The following is a 13,597-nucleotide window of genomic DNA, read 5'->3' as shown; positions in this document are numbered from 1 at the left end:
CACACACATACACATACGTATGCTGACATAGTGTCACCTCAACCTCCCACTCAGGGTGTGTTTATACACAATACACACACACACAGAGTGTCCCTTCTACCTCCCACTTCAGTGTTCAGTGTGTACTGACACACACACACATCCAGTGTCACCTCTACCACCCATTCAGCGGCCTCCCACACAGTTGGGTCAGTGTGTGGAGTGATGTGGAAGCTCCCACATAGGCCTGGTAATACTGGTCTTTCCCGCTTAGTTGGTGACTCTTTCCTAATCTATTTTTATTTTCAGAGATGGGGTCTCAGAGTCTCAGGGCCTCGCTCTGTTGCCCAGACTGGAGTGCAGTGTTGCAATCAGGGCTCACTGCAGCCTCCAACTCCTGAGCTCAAGGGATCCTCCTGCCTTAGCCTCCCGAGTAGCTGGGACTACAGGCGTGTACCACAACAGCTGGATAATTTTTTTTTAACTTTTTGTCGAGACTTTTTTCACTTTGCCCAGGCTGGTCTTGAACTCCTGGACTCAGGTGACCCTCCTGCCTCAGCCTCCTGAGTAGCTGAGATTACAAGCATAAGCCACCATGCTCGACCCTGTTCCTAATCAGTTTTCCCATCAGAAAAATTGGTTAATCAAAGCATCAAACTTACAGGTTTTTATATTTCAGGTCCTTACCAAATGATTGTTGAATAAAACCAAAGAGTCACTCCCCAAATCTATCATTCGTCCCTGTGGTGCAGGTCCCTAACCCCACTCCCTGTACACTTTCCCTTCCTTCCCGCCATCCCACACACACGGACCTTGACCTGAGCTGCTCCTTATCAGGCCTGCCTTCTACCCTGAGAGTCCATGAGCTGCCTTCCTCATGGCCACACTCTGAGGCCTGAAGTGGGTGGTCAGAGGAGCTTCCTATGTTTTGGAAATGTATCTAATACTTGGAAAGACATGACAAGCTCACTGGATGTTCTTTCAAAGCCACACTAGAGCATGGTCCAACAGACCCTCTAAGGGTCATCTGACTCTCCAGGGGAAAGTAGCTTCAATTGACCCACTGTTTTCTACTGATTAGACCCAGACTCTGTAAATGAGATGTTAACTTACAGGGAAATAGAGGCTGGTAAATTGGAAGTGACTCTTGTCTGCTAGAAAAGATAAGCCCAGAGCCGGGCGTGGTGGCTCACACCTATAATCCCCGCATTTTGGGAGGCTAAGGTGGGTGGATCACGAGGTCAGGAGTTCAAGATCAGCCTGGCCAATATGGTGAAACCCCCTCTCTACTAAAAATACAAAAATTAGCTGGGTATGGTGGTGGGCACCTGTAGTCCCAGCTACTCTGGAGGCTGAGGCAGGAGAAACGCTTGACCCTGGAAGGTGGAGGTTGCAGTGAGCCAAGACTGCACCACTGACTCCAGCCTGGGCGACAGAGTGAGATTCTATCTCAAAAAAAAAAAAAAAAAAAGAAAGAAAGAAAAGAAAAGATAAGCCCAAAGGTTAATGTCCTAGACAACTTTTGTCATCCTGCTGGTTCCCTCGTTAATAAGTCCCTGACAAATTCTCACTATAGCCTGTATGAGAATCATGATTTCAACTTTGCAAAAATTATGCTTCAACGCTGATCTCAAGTTTCCAGAGGATGTCAGAATTGGGGTGAGAGGACCTCTGAGGGTGGAAATTGGGAGGAAGAAGGTTGAAGTCACTGTGAAGGATGACAGGCTGTAGGGTGGAGAAGAAGACTGAGCTTAAGGCAGGAAGTGCCCCTGTGTCCTGAGTAAATGGTGCTGAGGATGCTGGTGGGAATATGTGGGGTGGGGGTGTGTGGGGGAGGTGGGGGAGAGGAGCAGACAGAACTGGAAGAGGTGATGGCTAAACAACAGTGGTCAAGCAAAGTGGCCACCAAGCCAGGAGGTCATTGGTCCCTCTTCCTAAACCTGAGAGAGAAGGTGGATGAGGAAGTCTGGTCTCTATGAGAGAGTGTTTCAAAGAAAAGAAACCTCAAAAAAATTCTCATGTAGTAAAAGGAACGTTCCAGAAGTCTTGGTGATACGAGTTTTTTGAAGGAGGTGGGGGTGAATATGGAAGATGGTAGACTGCAAGGAGCAGCTCCTCAGGTCCAGGAATGAAGGCAGCAGGGTGGGAAGCCTTCTGGAAGGCAAGCTGAATCATAATGAGGCCTGTGACAGACTGACCAGACCTGGGGCTTCCTACTGGAACAGGGCCTGGTGTGGACTCAGAGATCAGGGATGCTTCAAGTCTGAGTTCTGAATGCTGGGCAGGGACCATTAGGGTTTTTCTTGGTGGGCTGGGCTAGAGGAGACAACTATGGAGTTGGTCACACTTCATGTGTGACCACATGAGTGACCACAGCAGCTTTTAACAGAAGCACCCTAGAAACTACTGGTACAAGGACAGTATCAGGTGGCAAGGAGCAGCCATAAGGCCCCCCAGCAGCATATCTGCACCACCAGGGCTGTGATTACCAGCAAGTCCCACCCTCAGAGCTGCTGCTGGCACAGACTCATCAGCTGTGAGCTTCAGGTTTCTTCTAATGAGGAGGCTGATGAATCAAACTGGCTGGTTTAAAATTACTCTCCACTCAAGAAAGGAATGAGCTTAATAGCCCCAAGTAAAATGGGGCAGTAGCGCATTACTGCGGCTGGTCAGGATGCAGACGTTGGCTCACTCATCTCTGTAACCCCAGCCCTCCAGCTTGGGGGCCTTTCTGTCTAAAATTCTGCCAGTTTCAGAGACTCCCCTCTATACCCAGTTGCTGTGCCACTGTTTATTTACCAAAGAGAAATTCCACTTTCCTCATTGGATAAAAACAAACAAAACAAAAAATCTCTGCTGCTTTCTTTTGTATAGATGCCTCAAAAAGGACGTCTCCCAGGTTCACAAACCATCCTTTCCAAAGGTCAAAATTTTAGCCCACCTAACTCCACTTTTTGAGGTCAATACATTTCCCTGGTTAGCAGGTCTCACCTGTGGCCCTCCTGGGCCCTGCCCGAGATCCAGTGTAGAATCTCCAAGGGGAGAGACTAGAAAAATCACTCTTTCAAGTGAATTTGATAATGAGGCAAGGACTGGGTAGGTTAAGATTAGAACCTCTCCAGTTTGCTAACAAGATAGTACGCTGGGTTCTGCACACATTTCTAGACAAAGTTCTGGCAAGGCTATTCCAGAATCTTACCTCACCACTAGGTTCACCCCGGGGTGGGGAGATGGGGGGCAGATGAACTGGGCTCCACAGAGTGCAGCTTCTCTCCAGCACCCATTCCTCATTTCTCTATGGGTAGAATCTAGTTAAAGAGAACCATGGTGAAGACGGCAGTCGTCTGTGGGGCAGTCTCTGAGGGGCGAAGCAGCCAGGGTATTGTGGGAGCTAGCCTACCACAGGTGGAACACTCACTCATTGCCAGAGAGGCTCCGCGTCACTGTGGACCTCCGAGGTGGACTAGGCCTGCGGTGAAGCTGGCTTCCACCACTTACAGCTGCATGGCCATGATGGGTAATAACCTCTTTAAGGTGTAGTCCACTCCTTTGGAACATGCAGAGAACAGTAATTCTTGCAGGGTTGTTGTGAGGTTTGTCTGCCACAAAGAACAGAAATTACTCAGCATAGAGCCTGACACATAGTCAGTGCTCAGTAAGTGCCAGCTACTATATATTCGACAAACACTGGGTAAAAATAAGAAAAACAAAACAAAAACAGATAGGCATGGCCCCAGCACAGAACTTACAGAGTACAGGGTTTTAAAGGGACATTTCACTCTAAAATAATAGAAGACAATGGGTATTTGTTTTTAAAGTGACAGGAAAATAACTGGGGAAAAGCACAGGGTTGATTCAGAAATGAGTTTTTTTCTGACCCCTAGAAGCAAGGAAAAAAAAAAAAAAAGAGGAAGAGAGTTCTGACCTTGCACGTTCTTTAGACCTAAGTCTGTTGGAGCTAAAATAGAGTATAGGGGCACAGAAAAGGTGTGTGTCTTACACATTGCAGAGCCTTTAGCCTTGCGACCGATTGTTACCCCTGCACCTGCCCTAATGTGTCTGACAGCTTGGCTACCTGGAACTGTTTTGAGTTGTCAACATCCACATCCCTTCTGATATTGTTGGCTCTGTGATCCCACCAAAATCCCATCTTGTAGTTCCCATAATCACCACATCTCGTGGGAGGGACCAGGTGGAGATAATTGATTCATGGGGGTGGTTTTGCCCCATCCTGCTCTCGTGATAGTGAGTTAGTTCTCACGAGACCTGATGGTTTTATAAGGGGCTTCCCCCCCGCTTCACTGGGTGCTTAGGCTCTCTTCTGCTAGCCTGTGAAGAGGTGTTTTCCACCGTGATTGTGAGTTTCCTGAGGCCTCCCCAGCCATGTGGAACTGTGAGTCAATTAAACCTCTTTTCTTTATAAATTTCCTAGTCTCAGGTATTCCCTTCATGGCAGTGTGAGAATAGACTAATACACCTCCCTACGTCAAATGTCCCAAGTGTCTCCTTAAAAACCCTCTTATGGCTGGGTGTGGTGGCTCATGCCTGTAATCCCAGAATTTTGGGAGGCCGAGGGGGGCAGATCATTTGAGGCCAGGAGTTCAAGACCAGCTTGACCTACATAGTGAAACCCCGTCTCTACTAAAATACAAAAATTAGCCGGGCATGGTGGCAGGAGCCTGTAATCCCAGCTACTTGGGAGGCTGAGGCAGGAGAATTGCTTGAACCCAGGAGGTAGAGGTTACAGTGAGCTGAGATCATGCCACTGCACTCCAACCTGGGCTACAGAGCAAGACTCTTTCTCAAACAAAAAACCCTCTTATACCTACAAACTACAAAGTGAAACACATTTAACTGGATGTGAGAACCAAAAGAGAAATGAAATGCTTGGGGGCAGAACCACAATCCTGCTCTTCAGAGTGGGCAGATGAAGCAGAGCTGGGCCAGGCTCCTGCGAGAAAGCAGAGTGCTAAGCGGCAGGGTCAGGAACAGGCACAGGGCAGTGGTAGTGCTCGGCGTGCAACCTTTCCCAGTCCTCCCACTACCAATCCTCCACTAGTCTTTTCCTTTTCAAAATTGGGAGTAGAGACTAGGGTTGGGCCAGGTGAGAGGAGTTGAAAGTTAACTGCTAGAGAATAGCAGAATCAAAGGCACTCAGCTGGCAACTACTCTGCCAAGATGCACGTGGGGCATACAGTGCGAGAAAAGGGGCTCCTGGTTTTGAATTTGCGGCTCCTCCTCAGGTGCCATCTGAAAGAGCCTCCATCACCCAGGATCTTGTTCAAACAAAGCCTCCTGCTTTTGTGGCATGGCGTCCCAAGGGTGTGAGGATGGAGACAGCAGGAAACAATACACCCCAGATTTGTAGACAGCTCTGAAACCAACTGGTTCAAAGGTGCTTTTTGCCCTTCCTTGTGGCTGGTCTGTCTGCAAGTGTTGGCACTGGTTTCATTTTGAATTTTTAAATGGCAGCTAGAGAGGTTGGTGGACTAAGATAAGCCAGGACTCTACTCTCAGTTCCACTGCTTTCCAACAGAAATTGTTAGACAAGTTACTTTGCCCTCATGAAACTTAGTTCCTCTTCTGCAAACTGGGGTTACCACCACCCACTTCAAAGTCGCTGCCCTTAAGAGAGACGATAAAAGCGCCCATCTGGTAGCTAGCAGGTAATTATTATGCACAAGGTGCATACATTGATATACAAAAAGAAACGATCTCTGAAAGACTGTAATCCTTCTGCCCCAAGGGATCAAGAAATTACTTGAAATCAATGAACCCCTTTTTCATCTACTTAGCCAAGGGCAGAAGTTAGATGAACAGACCCCCTGCCTAGAAGCATGTACATAAGAAAAAGAAAAACCAAAAGGCAAGGATCACTGAGAAGACCTATTTGGCACCAGCTTCAGTGGTTTCTCTTTTTTGAGGTTTCTCAGAATCTCACAAATGAGATGAGCTCTGTCCATCACAAGGCCATGCTCCATGGTCATGCCAGCATTCCCATCAGTGTCAAGGCAGATGTTGCATCTCAGAGGATGAGATTTAGCCTGCTGTGTGACCCCTGTGCTGAGGTACAGGGGCAGGGCTGTGTGTGGGCTCCCACATGCCTGCTCACCATGGGGATGAACCCTTTATTCTTAAGCAGTAGGGAAACGGGACTTCTGGAACAATCCTAAAGCACATAATAATCTCACATAACAGCCACATAATCGCAAGGCTACAGGGATTCTAATAAGATTTCTAACAAGAAGCAAGTATTCCCTTCACTCTGTGAAAGAACATAAGAGACGCTGATTCGGAGTGTCTTGTTGGGGAGATGACTTAAAAATGATAAACTGAAAAGCAACATAATAGGTGAAGCTGTTTCAATTAAGGGATGCCAGGTTAGAGACAGAGCAAATGAGGAAAATTATAATAGAACAACCTCTTCTGGGTTTATATGAAGATAGAGGAAAAAACTGCTCTGAGGAGAAACAAGTAGGGCTACTGCAAGAAAGGACCGTGATGGTTGATATTGTCAACTTGATTGAATTGAGGAATGCAAAGAATTGTTGCTGGGTGTGTTTGTGAGGGTGTTGCCAAAGGAGATTAACATTTGAGTTAGTGGATTAGGAGAGGCAGACCCACCTTCAATCTGGGTGGGCACCATCTAATCAGCTGCCAGTGCAGCTAGAATAAAACAGGCAGATGGAAAGAGCAGACTTCCTGAGACTTCCAGCCTTCATCTTTCTCCCGTGCTGGATGCCTCCTGTCCTCTAACATTGGACTCCAAGCTCTTCAGCTTTTGAACTCTTGGACTTATACCAGTGGTTTGCCAGGGGCTCTCAGGTCTTCAGCCACAGACTGAAGGCTGCACTGTTGGCTTCCCTACTTTTGAGGTTTTGAGACTCTGACTGGTTTCCTTGCTCCTCAGCTTGCAGACAGTCTATTGCGGGACTTCACCTTGTGATCATGTGAGTCAATACTCCTTAATAAACTACCCTTCATATATACATCTATCCTATTCCGTCCCTCTAGAGAACCCTAATACAGACTGCAATTTTGTTAACAAGATCCCATTAAATAGCTGCTGCATACCTTTCTAAGCAGCAATCCAACCTGTTGCAAGCACTGGGTACCTTGGCTAAAAGCATCCAATTACTGAGCTGCAGTTAACACGTAGCTCAAACTCTTGCAACAGAGAAATCTCAAGAATATCACACCTTGACCATCTCATTGCTCCTGGAACTCTACTCTAAGAAACTAGAGTTTGAAAAACTAGACTGAAAAAATGGAGGGGTTGGCATGTGTCAAGGGCCCCCTCTAGTGGCTCTGGGAAAAAAGTGAAGTAATTACTGGGAGACAAAGCAGCAGCCCAATGATGAAGAAAGCCTCAGCCTTATCTACCTTTGCAGCCATCATTTCTAATTCTGAAGTGGTACGATAGATTCCTGTGTTTGAAGACCTCTCCTAGCAAAGGCCTCTGCCTCAGAAGTGTCAGGGACCTTTAGTACATTATACCTTAACTGCCTCTGTTAACTTAGTCCCAAATGATTTGCCTTAAACCCATGTCCTTCAATTTTCTATGGTGGTGGGTTTTTTCCACCCATATGTAGTTCCATGTTTCCAGCCTTTATCGCCATCATTGTTAATTACTGAATAATTTTAGGTGTATATTTATAAAGCCAAAGCAGGACTTGTGATCACTGTACACTTTAATGTTTGATAATCAACTTTCCAGGCACTGATCTGAACACACAAGTATCCATGAGATAACATTCAAACCTTAATGTCTCTTTCCAATAATAGAGTTATACCAACCAATGTGAGGACTTGAGAGAGGAAATAAATCCATGTGCTTCTTGCAAACCTAATCGCTAGGCTGCCTCATGTCCCTGAGCAATTACTGGCTGCCACAAGGGCTCTTACACCCAGGAGACTCTGTGTCTAGGAAGGGGAGAGTGAGTGCCACATGGTGGCAGATTTATGGAGCAACGCTGGCATCTTTCATGCAGAAGACTGGCAGCCAGGAGTAATCCAGTCCCCCTAGGACACTGAGATAAGTGATCAGAGTGTACCTAAATAAGTGCAGTCTAAAGAAAATAGGAGGAGTGGGGAGGCAAAAGGCAAAGAAAACCAGAGATGGTGAATTGTGCCCTTAAAATCTGTTTTCTCTGTGTCATGTGGAGGATCAATCAACACTGTACTATCTCTCTCCCATTTTCATAGTTAACTTGGGAGAAAAAAAGAGCTAATGTATTAGAGTCTGTCCTGCTTGCGAAGGAAAGCCAGGACTTGGTTCTGGCTCTGTGGGTTATTAAGCTGTGTGTGCTCATTTATTCATTTGGGTCACTTACCTAATCTGGGCTTCAGATTTCCTCGTCTATAAAATTAAGGTATTAAACTAAAAAATTTTGTATCTCTGGATCTAAATATATCCTTCAAAGTCCTAACTTAGAAAAAGTGTAGATATGAAAGCCACTTTATTTTTTTGAGACAGAGTCTCGCTCAGTCGCCCAGGCTGGAGTGCAGTGGCACAATCTCAGCTCACTGCAAGCTCTGCCTCCCAGGTTCACGCCATTCTCCTGCCTCAGCCTCCCGAGTACCTGGGACTACAGGCGCCCGCCACCAGGCCCGGCTAATTTTTTGTATCTTTAGTAGAGACAGGGTTTCACCGTGTTAGCCAGGATGCTCCGGATCTCCTAACCTCGTGATCCACCCACCTCGGCCTCCCGAAGTGTTGGGATTACAGGCGTGAGCCAACACGCCTGGCCGAAAGCCATTTTTAAGAAGACACGTTTTGTGAAATCTGAGCTCTTGCCAAAATAATATTCCTTCTAGAAATGTTAACCACTTTATCAAGAATTACTTAATGTGACCAAAATAAAAGCTGTAACACTTCTAGGCAATAGGCAATTGAAACAGATTCTGTTCTTACTTTTCCCGGATGAAAAGAATTGTTTCTTCCAAAAGATAAAACTAAGGAAACAAGGATATCACTGTTCAATCTTCACACAAAAGGAGAGGATAATTTCCACCTAATTACATATAATTTTAAAACAAAAAAGGGCCAGCTGCAGTGACTCACACCTGTAATTCTAACACTTTGGGAAGCCAAGGATCACTTGAGGCCAGGAGTTCGAGACCAGCCTGGGCAAAGTGAGACCCCCCCCCCACCCCCCCACCCCCCCATCTACTTAAAAAATCAGAAATCAGCCGGTGTGTTAGCACACACCTGTAATTCTAGCTACCTACTTGGGAAGGTGCCCTGAGAGGAACCCTTGAGCCCAGGAGTTGGAGATTGCAGTGAGCTATGATTGAACCACTGCACTCCAGCCCGAACGACAGAGTGAGGCCCTATCTTCTCTTTAAAAAAAAGAGAAAAAAAAAAAAGAAAAAAATACCAAGTAGGGAAGGAAAGATCCTCCTAACTTTTAAGTAGCAGGCTAACACTTTGCTGTTACCATTTAAACTGCATTAATGTGCAACTGGTTCCATTTGCACTTCCCTCCATTTAAGATAGCAGACTAAGCATAAATACACAAACCTGGATTATCAGTGTTCCAGGATAAGGAGATACGCCTAAGTAAAAAGATACAGAATGAATATTATTTCGTAAATATAACACTTTTTTTTTTTTGAGACAGGGTCTTGCTCTGTTGCCAGGCTGGAGTGCAGTGGCATGATCATGGCACATTGTAGCCTCAACCTCCCAGGCTCAAGTGACCCCTTCCACCTCAGCCTCCCAAGTAGCTGGGATTACAGGTGTAGCCACCAAACCCAGCTAGTTTTAAAATTTTTTGTAGAAATCGGGTCTCACTACATTGCACAGGCTGGTCTCAAACTCCTGGCTCAAATGATCATCCTGCTCCAGCTTCTAAAAATGTTGGTATTACAGGTATGAACCACTATACCTAGCAGAATTTTTAAGAAAATGATTTCTTAAATCTTTAAGACAGAACATAATCTCTGCACCTCTGTGGCAAGCACCCAACAACTGGAAGCTGTATCCTGGAAGACCATTTGCTGGGTGATAGTGAAATCTGAATACTGTTCACTTTACTTAAACACTGGTATTCTCCCTTTGTGGGAAGCTGAATCAAAGTACTAGTCCTTTTATTAAGAGAGTTTTGGTTTTTTTTTTTTTTTTTTTTGACGGAGTCTCGCTGTGTCTCCCAGGCTGGAGTGCAGTGGTGCGATCTCAGCTCACTGCAACCTCCACCGCCCAGATTCAAATGATTCTCCTGCCTCAGCCTCCCAAGCAGCTGGGACTATAGGCCCGCATCACCTCACCCGGCTAATTTTTAGTAGAAACAGGGTTTCACCATGTTGGCCAGGCTGGTCTTGAACTCTTGACCTTAAGTGATCCGCCTGCCTCAGCCTCCCAAAGTGCTGTGATTACAGGCGCCGAGCCACCACGCCTGGCCTAGATAGTTGTTAAAAGAGAAACACCTTTTAAGAATTAACTAAATATTTCCAAAGACCCGTTTGCTATTGCTTTTTTTTTTTTTTTTTTTTTTTTTTTTTGAGATGGAGTCTCGCTCTGTCGCCCAGGCTGGAGGGCAGTGGCACGATCTAGGCTCACTGCAAGCTCTGCCTCCCAGGCTACCGCCATTCTCCTGCCTCAGCCTCCACAGTAGCTGGGACTACAGACGCCCACCACCACGCCCGGAGAATCTTTTGTATTTTTAGTGGAGACGGGATTTCACCAGGTTAGCCAGGATGGTCTCGATCTCCTGACCTCGTGATCCACCCACCTTGGCCTCCCAAAGTGCTGGGATTACAGGCGTGAACCACTGTGCCTGGCCGGCTATTGCTTACTTTTAAAAAAGAAATCCTCCCTTTCTATTTCTCCCTTTTCTACTGACTATATTATTCACAGTAAAATTATTTCTATAAATTACATCATTTTCTAAAATTACTATTTCACTAATTTTGAGTAGACAAATCCTTAACCTACATACTATTTCATATTTTACATTTTTTTCAAAAAGAGCATAAAGAGTATACAAAAATCCTTACAAATATTCACACTCTGACTTCTAGGAATCTATGCTGGGAAAATAATCCTACATGTTGGGAGTTTTATGTATAAAAATGTTGATCTGTTTTTTAATTCATTTTTGGTACTTTAGCCAAAAGAAAACGATCTAAGCCTCCAGTGGGATATTTAATTATGCTACTTCTACTTGACAGAATAGTATATGACTATTAAAATCTTGTTTCCAAAGCATTAAAACAGGAATATTTTATATTATTACTAAATTAAAAATCTAAGATATAAAATTATACACCTAGAATAAACATAAACCACAAAACTTTTTATGAAGATTTGAAGGAAATGCCCCAAAATATTAACATTGGCAGGCCAAAGCAGAAGATCACCTGAGCCCAGGAGTTCAAGGTTGCAGTGTGATCCTGCCACCGCACTCCAGCGTGGGTGATGGGATGAGACCCCCCCCCACCATCTCTTAAAATATATGTTCTTCAATTCCACTATGGTGAATGTAATGCATTTGTAACAGTATTAACAAAATCTCCAAGTGGAAGAATCAGTACTACTCTGAGGAAAGGACTATCCAGCCAAAGAGAAGCATAGATTTTCTTATGAATCACTGGCTAACTCCTTGGGTAAATGTCTGTCCTTCCTCTAAGTTTCTGGGTTAAGCATGCTCAGGATTGTCACATTTTTCTATTCAGTCTCATTAGAATTAATTCATGACTAAGATATCGCAAAGAATATAGGCTTTTACAAAAATTTTGTTTCATTATTTAGATGCTTTATTGTTATAAATTTACTGGCATTTCATTTATACTAATATCCTTGGGGAAATGCTTAAGAACAATATTAAGGAGTTCTAGAATGATGCTATGTTTGTAACATCCCTTGAATTGAATCCTGGAACTTACCTTACACCAAATTCGTATTATAAGGGGTTGGTCATATCAGAGCAACTCTACAAATCGTAAACTATACACCAAGCATTCATGATGAATATTCTTAGGTAGTTTTTTAAGAAAAATTCTTGGGTAAATGTGTAAGAAAAATGGTAGAAATATTAGAAAGATATTATAGTTACGTAACCCTTTGAATGGAGTCATAGATAGAACATATACCAAATTCTCTATTATAGATCAGTTATGTTATAGCAAAGCTACAAAGTATAAATAATACACCGAACATTTAAAGATTCAGCCAGTCAAAATGAAAACCCAAAGTAAACTCACATTTTTAAATTCAATTTAAAGTCCCATTACTATTTCTTTATTTTAAAAGTATCTCTTTAGGTATTTCTGGTTTCCAATGATGGAAGAGTAGCTCCTAACAAATTCTCCTGCAGATAACCAGTATAAACTCAGGCCAGGGGAAATCAAGAAAAAGAAATTAAAGGTAAATATTTGAAAAGGAAGAAATAAAACTGCCTCTTTCTTGCAAATGACATGACTGTCTATGTAGAAAATCTCAAAGAATCTACAAAAAGCTACGAGGACTATTGAGGTAGTTTTCCAGGGTCACAGGAGACCCCCAGTGCTTAAAGACCTACTTTCAAAGAAAAGAGTAGTATGGAAAGGGAAAAAAATGTAACTTCACAACAAAGAAACCTGGCAAGTACAATGTTGGGTAGGTGATCAAGGTAAACATCAGTGATAAAACATGTTAATAATATGTACTATTATATGAGGTAATGAGAATACTTCGCTTCTGTGGTATGAGCTCCAATCTAACCATGAGAAAAATATTAGACAAACCTAATTTGAGGGACATTCTACAAAATATGTGAATATTCTTCAAAATTGTCAAGATATGATAAACAATGACAGAGAAATTGTCACAGACTAGAGGAGATATAAGTAAATGTAATGTATCCTCTGTGGGATCCTAGAAAAGAAAAAGGGCCTTAGTGGAAAAACTAGTCAAATCTGAATAAAATCTTGAGCTTAGTTGATAGTAATGTATCAATGATAAATATACCATGGTAGGGGCTGATTTTGTGCTTCCCTTCCCAAACTCACATGTTGAAGTCCTAACCCTCAATACCTCAAATTTAACTGTATTTGGAGACAGGTCTTTTAAAGAGGTGATTAAGTTAAAATGAGGCCTTACATCCAATCTGATTAGTGTTCTCACTGGAAGAGACTATGACAAATGAAAAGCCACATAAAACACTGTATTAGTCATAAAACCGATTATTTAATTGAAGCTATAAAAAAGGTAGTATAAGTGATAAAATAATTAGGAAAGAATATTTAGCATGTTTCAAAACATTTAAAATAGGAGCAGAACATTTTACAAAAAGTTGTACAGGAAATTAAATTCTTAAACTGTAAGTACAAACATGACATTACAGAGTATCTTATAAAATACAAAGACAAATATAAAAGGACTATGATGCTTTAAGTCTGAAAACTATTGGCCAAATATTTAGGTTTAAATTTACAGTTCCTGGGTATGAGAATCATATTACTATATACATCTCCCAAACCAGTAGGTAGTATTTTCCAATTAACCATGTGTGGTATCATCTTCTACAAAGTCTTTGGCCATCTCTGCTGTGATCACATCAATATGACTAACCTGAAGAATAAATGTTAAAAACAAAAATCTGTTAATTACATCAGTGTTTACATTGTATAGGGTAAA

At 43.3% G+C, this 13,597-nt stretch overlaps 1 protein-coding gene across 1 annotated transcript in view; it reads right to left on the bottom strand.

Annotated features, from left to right (window-relative positions):
- Positions 1 to 13,127: 13,127 nt before the first annotated feature.
- The window catches only part of SMC3 (structural maintenance of chromosomes 3), a 37,554-nt gene continuing 37,084 nt past the window's right edge, over positions 13,128 to 13,597 (bottom strand). The window contains exon 29 of the mRNA XM_016919315.4: positions 13,128 to 13,531. Within this exon, the coding sequence (XP_016774804.1) occupies positions 13,460 to 13,531 (72 nt within the window). The 3' untranslated portion in view covers positions 13,128 to 13,459. The remainder of the gene's footprint in view (positions 13,532 to 13,597) is intronic.

Source organism: Pan troglodytes, chromosome 8 (genome assembly GCF_028858775.2).
Source record: "Pan troglodytes isolate AG18354 chromosome 8, NHGRI_mPanTro3-v2.0_pri, whole genome shotgun sequence".
Taxonomy (NCBI): Eukaryota; Metazoa; Chordata; class Mammalia; order Primates; family Hominidae; genus Pan; species Pan troglodytes.
This window is presented reverse-complemented; position numbering and strand designations above follow the sequence as displayed.